This window comes from Pristis pectinata, chromosome 37 (assembly GCF_009764475.1).
Source record: "Pristis pectinata isolate sPriPec2 chromosome 37, sPriPec2.1.pri, whole genome shotgun sequence".
NCBI lineage: Eukaryota > Metazoa > Chordata > Chondrichthyes > Rhinopristiformes > Pristidae > Pristis > Pristis pectinata.
Window position 1 is genome coordinate 11,069,902 of NC_067440.1, and position 21,680 is coordinate 11,091,581.

The following is a 21,680-nucleotide window of genomic DNA, read 5'->3' on the forward strand; positions in this document are numbered from 1 at the left end:
AACACAGGAATTGGGACTAGCTGGGTGGGCATGGTGGTCGGCATGGACTGGTTGGGCCGAAGAGCCTGTATCCGTGCTGTATTGCTCTGACTTGCAGTCAGTGCAGAGGTCACTACGAAGGTACGCACGCATATTATGGTCTGTTGAGTGCCAGCAAGGTGCCACATAGAGGGTATTGTGCTACCTCCCAGCTCCAGAGACCTGGGTTCGATCCCGACCTCCGGCACTGTGTGTGTGTGTGTGTGTGTGTGTGGAGTTTGCATGCTCTCCCTGTGACTGCATGGGTTCCCTCCCACATCCCAACGACGTGTGGGGTCGATGGATTAATTGGCCGCTGTAAATTGCCCCCCTAGTGTGTGGGTGAGGGGTAGAACCTGGAGGGAGGTAGTTGATGGGCAGGTGGGGAGAATAAAAGCCAGGTTAGAGCAGTACTGATGTGAAAAAACGGCTGCTTGTTGGTCAGTGGACTGAAGAGTTTGTCTCTGTGCCGTATCTCCCCGTGACTCTGGTCATCTCCCTTCACCCACCAACCTCATTACAGGTCAACCCTGATCCCCGTACATCACCTGCTCCATTAGGTTCCCCCCCCACCCCAGCATCCTCTGGGAACGGTTCTCCAATATTCCTTTCTGATCGTCATCCCAGGACTGTTCAGAAATCTGATGGCGGAGGGGAAGAAGCTGTTCCTGAACCATTGAGTGTGGGTCTTCAGGCTCCTGGACCTCCTCCCCGATGGTAGTAACAAGAAGAGGGCATGTCCCGGGTGGTGAGGGTCCTTAGTGATGGATGTCCTCGATGGTGGGGAGGGTTGTGCCCGTGATGGAGCTGGCTGAGTCTACAACCCTCTGCAGCCTCTTGCGATCCTGGGCATTGGAGCCTCCGTACCAGGCGGTGATGCAACCAGTCAGAATGTTCTCCACCATACATCTGTAGAAATTTGCAAGAGTCTTTGGTGACCTACTGAATCTCCTCAAACTCCTAATGAAGTAGAGCCACTGAGGTGCCTTCTTCGTGATTGCATCAACGTGTTGGTTTATCTGGTTCTGGTTTATTCTCCTCACAGGACAGGGAGCGTGATGGAACGGCGCGCCATCACCCCCCCGGTGGGGTCCCCCATCAGCCGACCTCTCTACCTCCCCTCGGAGAAGACGGTGCTGTCCGTGGACAAGATCGCCAAGCGGGAGTGCAAGGTGCTGGTGGTGGAGCCGGTGAAGTAGGAGCGACCGACCGACAGGAACCGGAAGCACAGCGAGGGTCGTCTGGGGGGAGCGGGAGAACCCAGTTACACAGGGAAGCGTCGAGCAAAGTCGCGCCAAACCGATCAGCACAAAAGCAGTTGGTGCTTCTTCATCCCGGCAAGATTAGCGGTCTTTTATTTTGTATTTTTTTTTTCTTTATTGCACTGCCTTGAAAACAACAACATCTTGACGCTTTAAGCTTCAGGCACGCTGTGCTTTTGCAAAGCTGGTTGAAGTAATTAGTGGTGGGAAGAGGACCACATACTTGAATCCAGTATTACAGTAATGGTGAACTACTCCGAGGAACGACTGGGTGCAAGTTGTGTCGCCCTTGATCGTGCTCCCACAGTGTTGGGGAAAAAATCCTGATGAGTCGACTTAACCCTGGACCAATGACGTCATTGTGAATTTCTGCCACTTCAAGAATCTCATTGCCCTGTCTCTGTCATGTACTGGTACACAGCCCAGAGTACTGGTACACGGCCCAGTAGCAGTGTCTGTCTGCAGGCTGTCTACCAGACTGAGCATTCAGTGCCAAAGGAAAGGGAATCTCGATCCCAGGCGTCTTGCACACTGTTGGGGCTGTGTGTGGAGAGGCGCAGTGATGGTGTCACTCGTGGAGCCCAGTGCAGAATGTCAGCTGTGTAAGTGGCCGCAGAGTTCTGCTGCAGAAGTCAATTGTTTCTGGGGAGTGGGGTGGAGGGGGCAGTGATTTAATTTGAATCAGAATCAGGATATTATCACCGGCACATCGTGAAATTTGTGTTTTTGCTGCAGCAGTGTGCAGTGTAAGACATAAAAATTATGACGTGACCCCATCCTCACCCCTCGGATCAGTCCCCTTGACCCAGTGCTCAGCCAGTCCTGACAGAGTCTGCCTCGAGTTACCCTGCCACCTTTCCACCTACCCTCCCCAGTAGTTTTTACCAGAGAGCCATTGCCCCACAGCTCCAGAGACCCCAGTTCGATCCCGACCACCGGCACTGTCTGTGTGTGTGTGTGTGTGTGGAGTTTGCATGTTCTCCCTGTGACTGCGTGGGCTTCCCTCCCACATCCCAATGATGTGCGGGGTCGGTGGGTTAATGGGCTGCTGTGAATTGTCCCCCTAGTGTGTATTGGGGGGGGGTAGGGAGACAATAAAAAGGGGTAAAGATGGGATCAGTGGGGAAAATGAGTCCTTAAAGGTGGGCACAGACTTGGTGGGCTGAAGGGCCTGTCTCCTTGCTGTATCCTCTGTGACTCTGCCCAGCCAGCTGAGAGCCACCTTGGTGTCCAGTGTTTAGCTCTGGAGTGTCTCACACACAGGTCTAAGACCTCACCAAACAAGCAGGGGAAAGTCCTCTCAACCTTGCCCCAACATTTCACCGCTAACCGTGTCCCCCATTCACCTTCCTGTTCTGTGTCCCCAATTCTCCAACCCCCATGTCACAAATCTCTGATTTTTTTAATATATTATTCATTCTCCCCCAACTCTCCAACTACCCCCCTCTTTCCTCCAACCCCCCCCCCCCCCCGCCGATCCTACCCCTCACCCACACTCTCCCCACGATGGGTGTGCTCGATCGAGAAGTCCCTTGGCTCACTTGTAGACTGCAACTCAGCAGGAAAACGCTCCCATTGCGCTTCTGTGGGCTATTTCTCTCCTCCTCTGCACCCCTGCTGAACTTTACCCCAAACGTTTGAATGAATCCAATTCCCTGCGGAAGGTTCGTTCCCAATCTGCTTCCTGGCGACATTCTAGTCCATAACAGGCTGTTGTTAGAGAGAGAGTGTGCAAAACAGGCCCTTCAGCCCATCAGATCTGTGCCAGCCATTAACCACGCATTTATGCACCAATCCTACCCTAAACTATTTTCCCCACATTCCCATCAACTTCCCTCCCCCCCCCCCAGATTCTACCCCTCACCCACACATTAAGGGGGCAATTTACAGCGGCCGATTAACCCACTGACCCCACACATCGTTGGGACATGGGAAGGAACGGGAGCACCCGGGGGAGGGGAGAACACACTTCCCATCTGTCGATATCGGTGGTACTCGGGCAGAGACTTTGAAATCATTCCAAACCCTTCCAAGTGAGGAACTCCCCAGCTGAAAGGTCCCTGACCCACTACCCCCCCCCCCCCCCCCCCCCCCCCCAAAGTAATAAGGCAGACAGTGATTCTGTCCGTACAACAGTTGTCCATGTCTTCAGTCGCTGTTCCTGCTAGCTTGTGTTCAGTGGACTAACTTAACCGGGGTTAGTTACACTAACCTGATCGACCAAGAATGCAAACACAGCCCATTAACCAAACACACCTCACTGATCATTTACCCAGCTCCCCAACTACAAGAGCCAACACTGGTCGGTCTGACACTCCTCCGGTTTGATCTGAGTACCAGGGATCTCAGTTAGGCTGCACTGTTGATGTGTATCCCAGCCTGTCCTGACCCCTGGTCTGTTCACCCATTCCCCGTCAGCAGCACCCTGTAAGGCGTGCAGGGAGAACTTTGTAAGGAAGAGGAAAAATAACGTCTTGCTGGATATAAGGGGCTGAAACAAATTCAGGGCGTTGAGGGGGCTCAATGTCTGTACTTCCCTGTTGCTGCGCGCCCCCCCCCCCCCCCCCCCCCATGTAACCCACAAAACCCTGTCACTCGACAGAAGCTTGGGAAGAGGGACAGAGGAGGGTCAGTGGAATCAGGTTCCAGGTTTTATTCCCCTCCCCGGAGTGGTGCTTGGTGTGGCCTGGACTCCACCTTTCGGGCTGGTGGTACCCCCAGAGCCCCCCCTCCCAATCATGCAGTCACTGCATCCCTTTCACACTTGTAGCCCATCTCCAGCGGTATCGGTGAGTCCCTGACTGGTTTAACCCTCGGTGCGGTTGGAGGTTACGATGGGCAGGGAAATATTTTGGAAGGGTCCTTGAAACTCTTAGCAGGATAGGAGATTATAGTTGTACTATGTATATGTTGAGTTATTGAGTCGTAGAGTCCTTGGAACCACAAGGGTTTTGATCCATTTGGTGTGAAGTGGGCCACCATTAGACGGCTGAGCTGCCCCCTCGAACCACCACAGTCCCTCTGGGGAAGGTGCTCCCACAGTGCTGGTGGGGAGGGAGTTCCAGGGTTTGGACCCAGCGCCCAGTCCTGATGAAAAGTCACTGACCTACAACATTAACTCTGTGCGTGTCTCTCTCCCTGGATGCTGCCTGACCTGCTGAGTATTTCAAGCCCTTTGCCTTGTTCTGCCAATGTATGAGTTACCTGTGCACTGTTTACAGTTGGAACACTTGCTTCAGAGCGATTTGTTCTTGCTCTGTGTGTTTCCCCAGTTACTACCTGCCCCCTATGATAGCATTAATACTTTGTGTTCCAATTACTAATCTACTCCAGGCCTTGCTGGAAGAATCACTCCATTGTTGGGGCCTACATACTTGAAACCGTACAGTGGAAAGATCAAAATACTGCACCCTCTGGGCAGACACATCAGAAGACTTCACACCAGCCCAAGGGTTATTTTCTAGTTAACAGTCTGGCAGCTTGTGATCTAGAGCAACCCGCAAGGGTGTTAGCAATGTTTTGTGTGGCTCCTGTTGTGTCTGTGTGCGCGTGTGATGTGTCTCTGTTCTTGGTCGTTGCTGCTGAAGTTTGCTGCTCTTGAGGACCGAGCCACAGTCCAGTCCGGTCTCATTAAGACCCACCCCAATCCTTGCTGGCAGACCAAGCTAAGAGTTGGCCAGGGCGTGGTTGGGTGAGAGCCCGCCCTCCCCGCACCCACCTCACACTTTCCACGCTGCTCAAACTCGACCGGAGGCTGGTGTGTTACCAGAGCCCAGGGGTGGATCCTCGGTTGCCAATGCACTACCCAGCTTGCGCTTCCATTGGTCACTGAACTTATCCCATCACCCACTCTTGCTTCCAATGTCAGGGCGCAGCGGGTAGAGCCACTGCTTCACGGCTCCAGGGACCTGGGTTCAATCCCAACCTCCGGCGGTGTGTGTGGAGTGTGCACGTTCTCCCTGTGGCTTTCCCCCGGGGGCTCCGATTCCCTCCCACATCCCAACCACCAGCGGGGTCGGTGGGTTAATTTACCACTGTAAATTGCCCCCCTTGTGTGTGGTAGAATCTGGGGGGAGTTGGTGGGGAGAGTAAAATAGAATGGGTGTGAATGAAATTGATGGTCGGCATGGACTCGATGGGCCGAAGGGCCTGTTTCCATGCCGTACCCCTCTGTGGCTCTGACCTCCAGTCTGCAAGTGAATCCAGAGGGTGAGAGACAGAATGATCACTCGTTCACGCATCTCCACCCCCCCCCTCCCTCCTGCAGCCGGCGACTCCACTGGGTCGGAGACGGCGGGGAGCTGCAGCGTCCTCCTACTGAAGCCCGACTGAGACTGGAGTGGGGTCCCAAAGAAATGAGTCAAATAGTCAGAGGTAATTGGCCACAGTGGTCGAATCACTGGACCTTGATCAGTCAGTCAAATTGCCAATTTGATGGCACTTCAGTACTTGAGATGATTAAATGGACTGATTTTCTTTTTGTGAATCATGTTTTAAGTAACAATGGATTGTTGTAAAAAAAACACGTCCTGCAGTTGGTGGGGTGATTGGGAACATCAAGCCCTGCGATGTGGCCATCACAGAATGCAAGAGCCAGCCTTCCCTGGGAGGTGTGGAGTCCCTCAATGTTCTTCCCCTCCCCCCTGGTGTGCTTAATAAACCAGCACCCCCGCCTCTTCTCTCTCTCCCCCCCCACGGGCCAAGAGGAAGACAGTGGTGGAGAGAAAGTTGCCTTCTTCTGGGCCTGGCTGTAGCACCTTTGGTCTGCGCTCTGTATTGCGTGCTTCAGTCTAACGACTGGAGTGTGTACCTTCAGTTCACGCCTTCAATCACAACGGGGCTTCGGAATTACACGGCGCCTCCGAGGTGCAGATCCTTATGGGAAAAATCCTTGAAGGTTAAATCCTTAGATGGTTAAACCCCCTCTCCCTCAACCCTTGGCTGTTAATCTTCCTTCCTTCCTCAATCCTTGGGTGTTTCCCCCTCCCTTCAGCTATGTTGGTTAACCCCCCCACCACCTTTCTCCCTGGATGTTAACACCCCCTCCCCTTCCCTTCATTGCTGAGTGAATTTCCTTTGGCCCCAGGTCTTGGGTACCAAGGGGGGCCCGCCAAAGCTGCTGGCTTTGTGACTAGCCCCAAGGGAGTGTTGGGTGTTCAAGGGTGGGCTGAGATATTGTTCTGGTGAAGTGGGTCAGGAGAAAGGGTGGGGCTCAGAGCTAGCGCTGCAATGATGACCTTCAACGCCGCTCCATTGCAAATCTCCAGCGGCGGCACGCACAGTATTTATCCTGCCGTCCTTGGCTGGAATCTCCCTGGATCTGGTCGGCCCAAGTTGGCAGCCAGGCACCGGAGAGAACCCATCGCTGCGATCCAAGCCAAAATGAGTTTTGTAAATGAAAGAATCCTCAGCTGGTCAGCTAAGGAGCTTGTAATAAATTCCTGTTCAAACATTGTGGAGAGTGATTCCAATGCAGACAGGAACACAACACTTGTAAGGGCTGAGATCAGGGGAAAAGCAGCCTTTTTTGTTAAAAGTTTTTTTTAAATGATCAGTTTCAACAGAATGCACTTTATTTAAATGTAATTTATTTACTTTGTCATATTGATTTAACAATCAGGAAACTGGAATGTGTGTGTTTCAATGTGTGTTTTATTTCAAACCTGTGTGTTATCCTAGACAGCATCAAACTACTGTAACAATCACTACTACAAAATTTGTTAAATTAAAGGCTTGGTTTCAGAGGGTAGGGCAGCAATTGTCCAGGTTACTGCACCTTCATGGGCATGGTACGTTCTGCTGTTATAAATAAATTCCCACTCAGCTGTGGTTTTGCTGTCTGTTTTCATACACGCACAATCCGAGTCACGCTCCTAACCTTGTTTCCTGAAGACGGGCTGCGCCTTTTCATAGAACATAGCCTGTGGTATTGGTTTATTATTGTCACTTGTACCGAGGTACGGTGAAAAACTTGTCTTGGATACTGTTTGTACAGATTAATTCATTGCACAGTGCAGATACATTGAGGTAGTACAGGTAAGAATAACAGTGCAGAGTAAAGTGTCACAGCTACAGAGAAAGTGCAGTGCAATAAGGTGCAAGGTCACAACAAGGTAGATCGTGAGGTCAGAGCCCATCTCATCATATAAGGGAACCGTTCAATAGTCTTATCACAGTGGGGTAGAAGCTATCCTTGAGCCTGGTGGTACGTACCCTCAGGCTCTTGCATCTTCTACCCCAATGGGAGAGAAGAGAGAATGTCCTGGATGGGTGGGGTCTTTGATTATGCTGGCTGCTTCACTGAGGCAGCGAGAGGTAAAGACAGAGTCCAAGGAGGGGAGGCTGGTTTCTGTGACATGCTGGACTGTGTCCACAACTCCCTGCAGTGTCTTGTGATCCCGGGCAGAGCAGTTGCCGTACCAAGCCGTGATGCATCCAGATCGGATGCTTTCTATGGTGCATCGATTAAAAATTGGTGAGTGTCAAAGGGAACAAACCAAATTTCTTTAGCCTCCTGAGGAAGTAGAGGCGCCACAAGTAAGGTTTTCATTGCACCTGTGTATATGACAAACTAGACTTTGAACAGTACTCTTAGGTACAGGCCCTTTGGCCCATGATACTGTGCCAAACTAATTAAGCTAATGACACCTAATCCCTTCTGCCTGCACGTGGTCTATACCCCTCCATTCTCTGCATATTCATGTACCTATCTAAGCGCCTCCATCGTATCTGCCTCCACCACCACCCCTGACAGCACATTCCAGGCACCCAGCGCGCTCTGTGTAAAACAAAAACTTGCCCGGCACATCTCCTTTGAACTTTCCCCCCCTTGCCTTAAATGCATGCCCTCTTTTAGACATTTGGACCGTGGGGAAAAGATACCAGCTATCTATGCCTCTCATAATCTTATCAGGTCTCCTGTCAGCCTCCAGAGAAAACAACCCAAGTTTGTCCAACCTCTCCTGAAGGCTCATGCCTTCTAATCCAGGCAGCGTCCTGGTGAACCTCTTCTGCACCCTCTCCAAAGCCTGCACATCCTTCCTGTAATGGGGGTGACTAGAATTTTCCTCACCTTGTTCCAGATGAGTGTGTCTCAGCACATTAAACATCCCCCGAAGCACTGCATGTAGAGTGTGCATTGTACAGCAAGGTCTCTCCCCTCTGCCCCAGCACTCCAGTGGTGTTTGCCCTGGAACCACAGCCCCAGGTGATCCTGTTTCATACTGGTCATAAATAAGTGGGAGGAAGACTGGCCCTATTCTGCCATGATATCACTGCCGATCTTTTACCTCAGCACTGTTTACCTACACTAACTGTTATTACAATGTTAAAATCTACTGATTTCTGCCTTGAATGTACTCAGTGGCAAAACCCCCAGAGATCGAGAAAGCCTCTGCCCTCCAGGTGAGGAAATTTCTCCTCACCAGCTATAGAAAAGATGCCGTTAATCTGGAAAGAGAGCGGGAAAGATTGACGAGGCTGTTGGCAGGACTCGAGGGACTGAGATACAGGGAGAGGTTGGACAGGCTAGGACTTGATTCCTTGGAGTGTAGGAGACTCTGATGAACTAACCGTGTATAAAAGCACGAGGGGCATAGACAGGGTGAATGCACTCAAGTCTTTTCCCCAGGGTTGGGGAATCAAGAGCTAGAGGGCATAGGTTTAAGGTGAGAAGGGAGAGATTTAATAGGTACCTGAGGGGCAACCTTTCAATGCAGCGGGTGGTGGGTACATTGAACGAAGCAGTAGAGGCAGGGACATTAACAATGTTTAAAACGACATTTGGATAGGAAAGGTTTTGCGGGATATGGGGCAAATGGGACCAGCTTAGATGGGAATCTTGGTTGGCATGGACTGTTTCCCTGCTGTATGACTCTCTGCCCTGAACTGTCAACCATTCTGAGCCCCTGACCCCCTGGGGAAAAACATCCCTGCATCTAAATTGTGACAGATATTAAATACCGAAGGGGATTCTGTGAGATCGTCTCATCATTCCAAGCTCGAAGCAGACTGGGCCTGTGCTCCAGAACTTGTCCTCGGGTAGCCCACCATTCCCAGAGTGAAGCTTGGTTGCATTCCTCCTGTTGAGGCTATCCTAAGGTGGCGAGACCAAGCCTGGCCATGGTCTTACTAGGGTTCCACGTAATTGAGTAGGTCGTCTCCTGCGCTCAAATCTTCTGCATTGAAGACCAACGTACCATTCACCTTCCCAAATGCTTGCTGGACCTGTACGTTAACCTTCATTGATTTCTCCCTCTTGTCACCATTCAATACTAAAAAAATACGCCACCCTCCTTTTTGTTTTGGAGTGGATGTCCTCTCATTTTTCTGCACTATATTCCATCTTGCCATGCTGCCTCAAGGTGGCATCCATCACTAAGGACCCTCACCACCCAGGACATGCCCACTTTTCGTTACTACCATCGGGGAGGATATCTAAGATATTTATTTATTAGTCACATGTACATCGAAACACACAGTGAAATACGTCTTTCTGCGTTACTGAGAATGTGCTGGGGGGCAGCCCGCAAGTGTCGCCACGCTTCCGGCGCCAACATAGCATGCCCGCAACTTCCTAACCCGTACGTCTTTGGAATGTGGGAGGAAACCGGAGCACCCAGAGGAAACCCACGCAGACACGGGGAGAACGTACAAACTCCTTACAGACAGCGGCCGGAATTGAACCCAGGTCACTGGCGCTGTAATAGTGTTACGCTAACCGCTACACTACCCACACCCACACTCAGTGATCCAGAAACAGCTTCTTCCCCTCCGCCAAGAGATTTCTGAACGGCCCATAAACTCTTTTACACTATTTCTGTAATTTTTATGTACCGCTGCCACAAAACAAATTTCACAACGTACGTCAGTGCTAATAAACCTGATTCTGATTCTTGCTTTCACACAGCCCACACTGCCATCTAGCTGTATATAATTGCATTGAAGTCACAGAGCTGAACCGCACAGAAACCGGTCCCTCACCCCAGCCCATCCATGCTGAGCGTGATGCTTCTTCCCCCTCTCACCTTAAACCCATGCCTTCTAGCTTTGGACTCCCCTACCCTGGAAAAAAGCCTGACTGTTCACCTTAGCTACACCCCTCATGATTTTATATGCATCCATAAAGTCACATCTCATTCTCCTGCACTCCAGGGAAAACAGTCCCAATCTATTCAGTCTCTCCTTGAAACTCAAGCCCTTCAGTCCCGGGAACATCCTCGTGAATCAGAATCATTGCTGACATACGTTGTGAAATGTGTTGTTTTGCGGCAGCAGTACAGTGCGAGACATAAAAACTACTATAACTTACAAAAGTAAATAGATAGTGCAAGGAAGGAATAACTGTAGAGGGCAGGCACGGTAGTGTAGCGGTTGGTGTAACGCTATTACAGCGCCAGTGACCCGGGTTCAATTCCCGCCGCTGTCTGTAAGGAGTTTGTACGTTCTCCCCGTGTCTGCGTGGGTTTCCTCCGGGTGCTCCGGTTTCCTCCCACGTTCCAAAGACGTACGGGTTAGGAAGTTGTAGACATGCTACGTTGGCGCCGGAAGCGCGGCGACACTTGCGGGCTGCCCCCAGAACACTCTACGCAGAAGATGCATTTCACTGTGTGTTTCAATGTACACATGACTAATAAAGAAATCTTATAATTTTATAATCATGGGTTCATGAAGCTTTTCTGGACTCTTTCCAGCCTAATGACAGCCTTCCTCTAAGCTGGCAGCCAATACTCCCACGTGCAGTCTGACTAATGACGTACAGTTGTAACATGACATGCCAACTCACTGCCCTGACAGATGAAGGCCAGTGTGCCAAACTCCTTCACTGCCCCATCTTCTAACCTTTCCCCTCTCACCTAAAACCTGTGCCATCCAGTTACAGACTCCCCTCCCCGGGAAAAGGCCTCCATCTGTGCCCCTCATAATTTTATAAACCACCATCAGCTCACCCCTCAGCCTCCTTCGTTCCAGGGAGAGCAAACCCAGCCTATCCAACGTCTCCTTATAACCACAGCCCTCCACTCCAGGCAACATCCTGGTGACTCTCTTCTGCACTCTCTCTAACGCTACCACATCCCGTAGCAGGGCGACCAGAACCGCACACAATACTCCCAAGTGCGGACTAACCAACTGTTGTACAGCTGCGATATGACATTCGAGTACCAGTCCTGTGACACTACACCGGTCACAGACTCCCAGTCAGAAAAAGACCCATTTATTCCTCCTATTTTCTGTCCATTAACCAACCCTTAATCAGACCAGATTACTCCCAGAGCATGCACTCCAATCTGTGTGACTTGTGAAAGCTCACAGTCACCTCTTCTGGGGAAATGGGCGAAGGAAGAGCAGGATGGAATTTAACTTGGACAAATGTGTTGCACTTTGGTCTGTTAAACCAGGGCAGGACTTGCACAGTAAGTGGCAAGGCCCTGAAGAGTGTTGTAGAACAGAGAGACCCAGGGGTACAGAAACACAGTTCCCTGAATGTGGAGACACAGGTAGACAGAGTGGTGAAGGCAGCTTTTGGCACACTGAGTACAAGAGTTGGAACGTAATGTTAAAACCGTACAAGTCGTTGGTGAGACCGCACTAGGAGTATTGTGCGCGGTTCTGGTCGCCCAGCTATAGGAAGGATGTCGTTAAGCTGGAACGAGTGCAGGAAAGATTAACGAGGATGTTACCGGGACTGGAGGGCTTGAGTTATAAGGAGAGACTGGATAGGCCGGGACTGTTTCCCCTGGAGCGAAGGAGGCTGCGGGCTGACCTTATGGAGGTACAAAGTCACAAGGAGCGTAGATAACGTCGATGGTCATAGTTTTTTCCCAGGGCAGGGAAGTATGACGAGAGAGTATAGGTTTAAGGTGAGAGGGGAAAGGTTTAAAGGGGACCCGAGGGGCAACTTTTTCACCCAGAGGGAGGTGGGTGTGTGGAACGAGCTGCCAGAGGAAGTGGTAGAGGCAGGTACGATTACAATATTTAAATAATATTTGGACAGGTCCATGGATAGGAAGGGTTCAGAGAGAGACAGGCCAAACACAGGTGAATGGTACTAGCTGGGATAGACATCTTGGTCAGCATGGACCAGCTGGGCTGAAGGGCCTGTTTCCATGCTGTAAGACTCCATTCTATTAGCTATGATCTCAGAAAATTCCAACAGATTTTTCAAATATGAATATCCTTCCATTAATCCACAGCCCAATACTATTATTTTCCAAGTCCCCTGATCCCAGATTCCAGCATTTTCCCTACTAATGTCAGGCTAACTTGGCCTGTATTTCCACTCTCTCTCTCTAACATGGTTACCTCACTATCTTCCAACCCGTCCAAGAATCTTACAGAATTTTGGAAAATCTCTGCCCACTGGTCAACAATCCGCATTCACCCATGCCCCGTCCCGAGGGTGTTGGGACCATTCAGACACCTTCCATTGTGGCAAAATCTCCTCCTCTTCAACAGGCTTAAGGGAGTTGAGGACATGACCCGTCCTAGTATCAGTTCCACCTCTCTTGCCCAACAGCGCACAGTGTGTCAGGGTGTTACCGAGGGTGTGCAAGGCTTTTCACGAGACACTACAGCCTCTTACCTCACACACAAAAAGCTATGTTGCCTCCTGTTTCCTGATAAGGGGAATCACTTGGGCAGCTGCCTCCTAAGGTGGCTTGTTTCAAACATCTTGACCTCATCAGGTCTGCCTTAAAGTTCTGGAACAACAATAACATGCATTTAAAACAGAAATATTCCAAGAGCTTCATAGAATTATTAGCAATCATTTTCTTATTGCCAGTCTCACCGGCAAGGCACAGTAGTGTAGCGGTTAGTGTTACGCTATTACAGCGCCAGCAACCCGGGTTCAATTCCGGCCGCTGTCTGTAAGGAGTTTGTACGTTCTCCCCATGTCTGCGTGGGTTTCCTCCGGGTGCTCTGGTTTCCTCCCACATTCCAAAGACATACGGGTTAGGAAGCTGTGGGCGTGCTATGTTGGCGCCGGAAGTGTGGCGGCACTTGCGGGCTGCCCCCAGAACACTCGACGCAAAAAAAGACGCATTTCACTGTGTGTTTCGATGTACATGTGACTAATAAAGAAATCTTAAAAGGGCGGCACATATTGGCGGGTCCAGATGAAGGGTCTCGACCCGAAATGTCGACTAGCCACTTCCCTCCACAGATACTGCCCGACCTGCTGAGTTCCCGAAGGCCAGCATTTGTTGCTCATCCCGAACTGTCCCTCGGGAAGGTGGGGGTGAGCCGCAGGGGTCGGTGTTGGGGGGCGGGGTGGGGGTGCTGTTCCTACTGGCAATGTACAACCTCCCAGCACCAAGCCAGCATCCGTTGGAGTAACCTGGGACTGTACGCACGCCTAGACGGAAAACATTGGGGACTGCAAGTCGTCCGATCCCTGTTGTTGACCAGAGCTCAGGTTTCCCACCGCCTCACTGTGAAGGGCATTATCCAGGGAATTTCTGGGCGTAAGTTCTGGAACTACCTGCATGTGAACAGACCGAGTACCTCTGCTGAGCCACCCCTCAAGGGCAATAAATGCTAGGCCTTATCTGCCCCACTGGCACCTGTTAATAACAAAAATATGATAGCTGGTAATCCGACAAAACCTTAGGAATATTTTTTACTGGTTTTAGTTTCACGTTATTTTTGATGGCATCTTTACAGATTCACTTACACAAAGTCTTGGAGACACAAGACACTGTCCACGCGAAGGGTGTCGACCTGAGACGTCGACTGTCCATCTCCCTCCACAGATGCTGCCCGACCTGCTGAGTCTCTCCAGCATCTTACAAGCACTGGAAAGCCTCATTATAGGAAGGATGTGGAAGTGTTGGAAAGGGTGCAGAGGAGATTTACCAGGATGCTGCCTGGATTGGAGAGTATGGATTATGAGGAGAGACTGAGGGAACTAGGGCTTTACTTATTGGAGAGGAGGAGGATGAGAGGAGACATGATAGAGGTGCACAAAATAGTAAGAGGAATAGAAAGAGTGGACAGCCAGCGCCTCTTTCCCAGGGCACCAATGCTCAATACAAGAGGGCATGGCTTTAAAGTAATGGGTGGGAAGTCCAAGGGAGATATCAGAGGAAGGTTTTTTACCCAGAGAGTGGTTGGGGCATGGAATGCGCTGCCTGGGGTGGTGGTGGAGGCAGGTACATTGGTCAAATTCAAGAGATTGCTAGATAAGCATACGGAGGAATTTAAAATAGAGGAATATGTGGGAGGAAGGGGTTAGATAGTCTTAGGCGAGGTTTAAAGGTCAGCACAACATTGTGGGCTGAAGGGCCTGTATTGTGCTGTACTGTTCTAGGGTTCTGTGAAGACATTTCAGCTCAGCGAGACCACGCCAACCATCAATCACCCATCCCATTTTATTATCCCCATTTTCTCATCAATTCTGCCCCCCCCCCCCCCCCCCCCCCAGACTCTACCCCTCACCCACACACTCAGGGGACCATTTACAGCAGTTAACCCACCGACCCTGCACGTCATTGGGATGCGGGAGGGAACCGGAGCACCCGGGGGAAACCCACACAGTCACACACACACACACACAGAGCGACAGAGGTCGGGATCGAACCGGGGACGCTGGAGCTGTGAGGCAGCGGCTCTGCCACTGAACTGCCTCAGCAGCGACATGCCCCCTTTGTGAACTGGGACGTCCCATCAGGCAGGGCACCCCTGGGTTGCTACTGAGCCAGTATCGAACCGGCAGCGAGGGGGTCCCAAGACGGAAGAAGTGAGCTGCAGACGGCGACGTCCCCCAAAATCCGCCACTCTCGTTCTCCTGGGTGAAGTTGTTGGATGCTTGTTCCAAATCTTCAGCCCTCGAGGTTAACCGAAATACCTCGCCGGTGACAGGAACAAGACAACGTAATCGAGCGCATGCAACAAGAGGTTTATTTCCACCCGACAGGCAAACAGGAACAAAACAGATTCTGCAGTTCACCGGCACAATCTAAACTTACACCCCTCTTCTCCCTTCTCCCTCTCCATTCCATCAACTGGAAATCGAGGCGGAAAAATAAATAACAGGCTCCAGAGTCCGGAGATTTTGTGGATGGGGAGGGAAGGTGATTGTCGAACAAGGTAGAAACCAGAGGTTTTGCTGCCAGATCCGTGGAAGGGGAGTTGGAGGAGGCAGTGAAAGGGGCTGGAGGTTTCCAGTGGAGAGAGGGGGGAAGTTCAGTTTCCAAGCATCTGGCGGTAGGAATCGACTTGTTTCTAGGAGACTGGCTCACACCTCAACGGCCTCGTGAGGGTTGTTCTGTCTTTTTACCACAAACACCTTCTGTCCGGAGATGGTCGCCATGTATGTGTGCTCGCCAAACACCACTGAAAGTGCAAATGCAGTGTTAGCATTCGTTTCGAGGGGACTAGAACATCAAAGCAAGGATGTACTGCTGAGGCTTTATAAGGCGTAGGTCAGACCGCACTTGGAGTATTGTGAGCAGTTTTGGGTCCCGTATCTAAGGAAGGATGTGTTGGCCTTGGAGAGGGTCCGGAGGAGGTTTACAAGAATAATACCAGGAATGAAAGGGTTAACGTAGGAGGAGCGTTTGATGTCTCTGGGGAGTTCAGAAGGACGAGGGGGGATCTCATTGAAACCTCCGGGATACTGAAAGGCCTGGATAAAGCAGACGCAGAGAGGATGTATCCATCAGTGGGAGAGTCCAGGATCCAAGGGCACGGCCTCAGAATAAAGGGACGTCCCTTTAGAACTGAGGTAAAGAGGAATTTCTTCAGCCAAAGGGCGGTGACTATGTGGAATACATTGCCACAGAGGGCAAGTCACTGGGTGTATTTAAGGCAGAGATTGATCGGTTCTCGATTGGTAAGGGTGGTTAAGGGTTACGGGGAGAAGGCAGGAGAATGGGGTTGAGAAAACAAATCAGCCATGACTGAATGGCGGAGCAGACTCGATGGGCTGAATGGCCTAATCCTGTTCCTTATGAAAGAGAGGAGACCCATTTGTCAGTGCTCACCGTCACAGTTTTTCACAGCGACTCAGTAAGGGGAGGGATTCTGCTTCACTCACCTGACATTCTCTTGAAGGAGGGGTCGGTATTGCCGTTCACACAGAGCTTGACAGCGGTCTGCATCATCCGCATGATCACCCCAGCGGTGTGCTCATCGTTTTCCAGTTCCCCTGCCGACTGTACAGAGGACAAGGTTACACCACGGTCAGTAATTCGCAGTCCTTCTACACCACAGCCTCTACTTCCACAGGAGGCTAAGGAAATTTAGCATGTCCCAATTTTTACAGATGCACCATAGAAAGCATCCTCTCTGGATGTGTCACGGCTTGGGACGGCAACTGCTCTGCCCGGGACCGCAAGAAATTGCAGAGTTGTGGATCTATCACGGAAACCAGCCTCCCCTCCACAGACTCTGTCTACACTTCCCGCTGCCTCGGGAAAGCAGCCAACGTAATCAGGGACCCCTCCCACCCCAGACATTCTCTCTTCTCCCCACTCCCGCTGGGCAGAAGATACAAAAGCCTGAAAGCACGCACCACCAGGCTCAAGGACAGCTTCTATCCCACTGTTATCAGACTCTTGAACAGACCTCTCATAGGCTAAAAGATGAACTCTTGATCTCGCGATCTACCTCATCGTGGCCCTTGCACCTTGTTGTCTACCTGCACTGCACTTTCTCTGTAACTGTAACACTATCCTCTACATTCTGTTTTCTTGTTTTTAGCACTCCCTCCCTGTGAAAAAGACTGTGTGCTTTCACCCTGTCTGGGCTCGTGACTGGACAATTCTTTGATCCCAAGAACTAGCCCAGTGAATCGCTTTCCGGACTAACTCCAATGCCAGTAATACCCTTCCTAAGATTGAACAGGAATTTCAAAAGGGGAATTGGACACAAGGTACAGGGTGCAGGAAGGTCAGCAGATTGGGTCGTTCAACGAGCCGGGGAGGACACTGGGGCTGGAGAGAGCTGCTCAGTACAGGAGCAGGGTGATAAGAGTTGGCTGGAGTAGACAGACCACAAGGAGCCGAGACAACCAGCTCTCTGACCACCAGCCCGTAAAGCATGGTCAACCCTTGCCGTCCCGGCCAACGGCACGACCTATGACCTGTGCCATCGCCTCGCCCTCCCCAAGAAACGCAGCAAGTATTCCACCTTTCGGGAATCCCGAAGCCCCCTCCCGAACCAACTACTGCCGTTCTTCTGGCAGATTGTTTTGGTGCTCCCAACTCCAGCTTCTGCCATCTCTTGCGTGCTCCCGTTGAACTTACGGACAGCACCCCATCCTCGCTGATGACCAGGTATCCCAGCTGATCCGGAATCCTCTCCAACCCTTGGGTCAAAGCGGACGTCTGGGTGGAACGAAGAGACGAGAGAAGCGTGTGAGAGCGCTGGGCTGCGGACTGCCAAACGTGAAGCCCAACAGTGGGCAGTAAATAGGTAAGATCTTCTTATCTTTATCAGTCACACGTACATCGAAACACACAGCGAAATACATCTTTTTGCGCAGTGTTCTGGGGGCAGCCCGCAAGTGTCGCCACGCTTCTGGCGCCAACATAGCACGCCCACAACTTCCTAACCCGTACGTCTTTGGAATGTGGGAGGAAACCGGAGCACCCAGGGGAAACCCACGCGGTCACAGGCACAATGTTCAAACTCCACACAGACAGTGCAGAGGTCGGGATCGAACCGGGGTCTCTGCAGCTGCAACGCAGTGACTCTACGCGCTGCCCCACCATCAATTTCTGCCTCGTATCACCATCCCCTTCATGAGCTCAGCTCTCCTGTCTTTGATCAATATCACTAGGTATATCCGAATGAAGGATCATCAACGTGAAACACTCACCGCAGAGCACAGCCAAGTCCACTCACTGAATCCAGCTCATCAAAGCAATCCCATTCCCCCCACATTCCCATCAACTCCCTCCCAGATTCTACCCCTCACCCACACACTGGGGGGGGGGGGGGTGGGAGGGGGGGTGATTTCCAGCAGCCAATTCACCCACCGACCCCGCACGTCGTTGGGATGCGGGAGGGAACCGGAGCACCAGGGGGAAAGTCATGCGGTCACAGGGAGAACATGCAAACTCTACACACACACACAGACACACAGACACACAGACACACACACACACACACACACACACACAGTGCCGGAGGTCGGGATCGAACCCGGGTCTTTGGAGCTGTGAGGCAGCGGCTCTCCCCGCTTCGCCACAATACCATCCCCATGAGGGAAGCACAAGAAGGGGCAAAAAAAAATAAGGTGCTGGAGGAACTCAGTGGGTCGGGCAGCATCCGTGGAGGGAGATGGACAGTCGACGTCTCGGGTCGAGACCCTTCACCTGGACTAAAGGACAAGAGAGGAGGTAGGCAGTATATAAAGGTGAGGGGAAGGGGTGGAGCAAGAGCTGGCAGGTGAGAGGTGGATCCAGTTGAGGGGGAGGTGATAGGCAGATGGAGGAGGGAGGGGTGGAGTTAGCGACAGAGGCCGGGAGGTGATAGGTGGAGGTAACAGAGGGGAGCAGGTGATGGAATCCGATAGGTGGAGCATGGAACTAGGTGAGGGAGGTGGGGAGGGGCTGGTGGGAACAGTGAGGGGAGGGGACCCAGTGGAAGGGGTTTGGGGGTGATGGGCAGATGGGGTGGGTGGAGGAGGGGAAAGAAACAGGGTGATGGGGGCTGGGTGGGTGTATTGGTATCGGTTTATTATTGTCACTTGTACCGAGGTGCTGTGAAAAACTTGTCTTGCAAACCGATCGTACAGGTCAGTTCATTACACAGTGCAGTTACATTGGGTTAGTACAGAGTGCATTGAGGTAGTACAGGTAAAAACAATAACAGTACAGAGTAAAGTGTCACAGCTACAGAGAAAGTGCAGTGCAATAAGGTGCAAGGTCACAACAAGGTAGATCATCAGGTCAGAGTCCATCTCATTGTATAAGGGAACCGTTCAATGGTCTTATCATAGTGAGAAGCTGTCCTTAAGTCTGGTGGTGCGTGCCCTCAGGCTCCTGTGTCTTCTACTCGATGAAAGAGGTGAGAAGAGAGAATGACCCGGGTGGGTGGGGTCTTAGGAGGAACTGGGTAGATCAGGAGGAGAGAGAAAAGGGACAGAGGGGGGAGCAGGTTACGGGAAGCTGGAGAATTCAACATTCATTGCCGTTGGATTGTAGACCACCCAGGGGGAATAGAGGAACAACACCACATATTAGCAACAGTCCATCAATGAAAACTGGTCTCCCCTCCACTTACTCACTCTACAAATCTCGCTGCCTTAGGAAAGCAGCCAACACAATCAAAGACCCCCTCCCACCCCAGTCATTCTCCCTTCACCCATCAGGCAGAAGATACAAAAGCTTGAAAACTCATACCACCAGGCTCAGGGACAGCTTTTATCCCGCTGTTATGAGACTCTTGAATGGACCTCTTATATGGTAAAGGTGAACTCTTGATCCCTCAATCTACCTCGTCGTAGCCCTTGCAACTTATTGTCTGCCTCCACTGCACTATCTCTGCAACTGTAACGTGATATTCTGAACTTTCTTGTTTCGGTACAGTATGGCACGGTAGTGTAGCGGTTAGTGTAACGCTTTACAGCACCACCGACCCAGGTTCAAATCCGGCTGTTGTCTGTAAGGAGTTTGTACGTTCTCCCCGTGTCTGCGTGGGTTTCCTCCAGGTGCTCCGGTTTCCTCCCACATTCCAAAGACGTACGGGTTAGGAAGTTGTGGGCGTGCTATGTTGGCGCCAGAAGCGTGGCGACACTTGCAGGCTGCCCCCCAGCACACTCTACGCAAAAAGATGCATTTCACAGTGCGTTTCCATGTGACTAATAAAAGAAATCTTATCTCACGGCAGCGTAGCGGTTAGCGCGACGCTATTACAGCGCCAGCGATCGGGGTTCAATTCCCGCCGCTGTCTGTAAGGAGTTTGTACGTTCTCCCCGTGTCTGCGTGGGCTTCCTCCGGGTGCTCCGGTTTCCTCCCACATTCCAAAGACGTACGGGTAGGTTAATTTGGGTTTAAAATGGGCGGCGCGGACTCATTGGGCCGGAATGGCTTGTTACCAGGCTGTAAATAAAATTTTAAATGTTTGCGCTACCTCAATGTACTCACCCATGGAATGATCAGTGTCTGGATGACATGCAAACAAAAGCTTTTCACTGTGTCTGGGGACTAATAAACATTACAAGAGACTGGGACAGGGCGAGGAGGGAGGACCCGTCCCCCTTGGCAGAGGGGACTGGGGGGAGGGGGTGGTGGTGGGGTTGCATAGTGGGATCTTGCTGTGCACTCGAGGGGCAGAGCCCTGCAAGTTGCTCCTGCTGCATTCGCTGCGAGATGCCAGCTTGCAGCGGGGTTTTATTTTGCAAAGCCCGGGAGCCAAGCAGCACAAAGTGGTCAAGTCCCCCGTCACCCCCCCCCCCGTGCCCTCCGAACTCTGACCCCTGGCGTCGGGGCCCGGTCAGCGGCTGAGCCCCGACCCCGACCCCCGCCGGGACTCGCGAACCGCCAGGAACGGACGACATCCCGGCCCCCCCCGCCGGCCGCCGCGGTCTCTCCCTCTCTCCCTCTCCCTCGCCGCTTCCCCCGCCGCCCAGCGTTTGCCCGGAGCCGACCCCTCTCACCATCGCCGTCGCCTCCTCCCCGATCACCTGACTTCTACCTCAGCCCCGCCCCTTCCCCTCTCCATTGGCTGCGACGGAGCCTTCTCTGTGCTCCCATTGGGTGGTAAAGCTGCCGGTTATCTCCGTTACCCCCAGCGCCCCTGATCCCGCCCCGATTGATTCCGCCCCTCTACCCCTATTGGTTGCTCTAGAGATCGGTCAATATTTTCCTTCGCTCCGATTCGCTGAAAGTGTCACCGCCTCTGTACTCCTATTGGCTTTTCGGAAGGTCGCTCATCCTTGGCTTATCCCGCCTCCAAGGCGCCAACTGATTCGCTGCGACCCGCGACACTTCGGAAATTCTATTGGTCCAGTTAGACGTCGCTCATTCAGCTACCATTTTCCCCGCCTCGTCTGATTTGCTGTCGCGGTCTCCGCCTCTGCACTCTCATTAGCTTATTCTCACGTCAATCATTACTCTTTCTATCCGCCCCCTCTGCTTCAACCCGCCCTACATTGTGTTGATTGACAGCTCAGAGGCAAAACTTGCAGATGCAAACTTTAGGGAATTACAACAACTTCCAGAGTTCTTCAAAGTACAAACCATTCTTGAAACTGAAAGCAACTGCCTCAGTGTCATTCAAATAGCTTGCAAAAGTTTGGAGTATTGTGTGCAATTCTGGTCGCCCCATTACAACAAGGATGTGGAGGCTTTGGAGAGGGTGTAGAAGAGGTTCACCAGGATGTCGCCTGGATTAGAGGGCATGAGCTATAAGGAGAGGTTGGACAAACTTGGGTTGTTTTCTCTGGAGAAC

General features: G+C 51.7%; 2 protein-coding genes across 2 annotated transcripts in view; one reads left to right on the plus strand and one right to left on the minus strand.

The window, feature by feature from the left end:
• trappc14 (trafficking protein particle complex subunit 14) overlaps positions 1 to 9,729 on the plus strand; it is a 45,075-nt gene extending 35,346 nt beyond the window's left edge. The window contains exon 11 of the mRNA XM_052044547.1: positions 1,064 to 9,729. Coding sequence (XP_051900507.1) covers positions 1,064 to 1,217 — 154 coding nt within the window. The 3' untranslated portion in view covers positions 1,218 to 9,729. The remainder of the gene's footprint in view (positions 1 to 1,063) is intronic.
• A 5,427-nt stretch (positions 9,730 to 15,156) lies between these two features.
• lamtor4 (late endosomal/lysosomal adaptor, MAPK and MTOR activator 4) lies at positions 15,157 to 20,949 on the minus strand. Its single transcript, XM_052044559.1, has 4 exons — positions 20,887 to 20,949; positions 17,528 to 17,608; positions 16,318 to 16,435; positions 15,157 to 15,614 (listed from the first exon to the last, which is right to left on the minus strand). The coding sequence occupies exons 1-4, from the start codon at positions 20,887 to 20,889 to the stop codon at positions 15,517 to 15,519; spliced, it is 300 nt and encodes a 99-aa protein (XP_051900519.1). The 5' UTR covers positions 20,890 to 20,949; the 3' UTR covers positions 15,157 to 15,516.
• Positions 20,950 to 21,680: the final 731 nt, after the last annotated feature.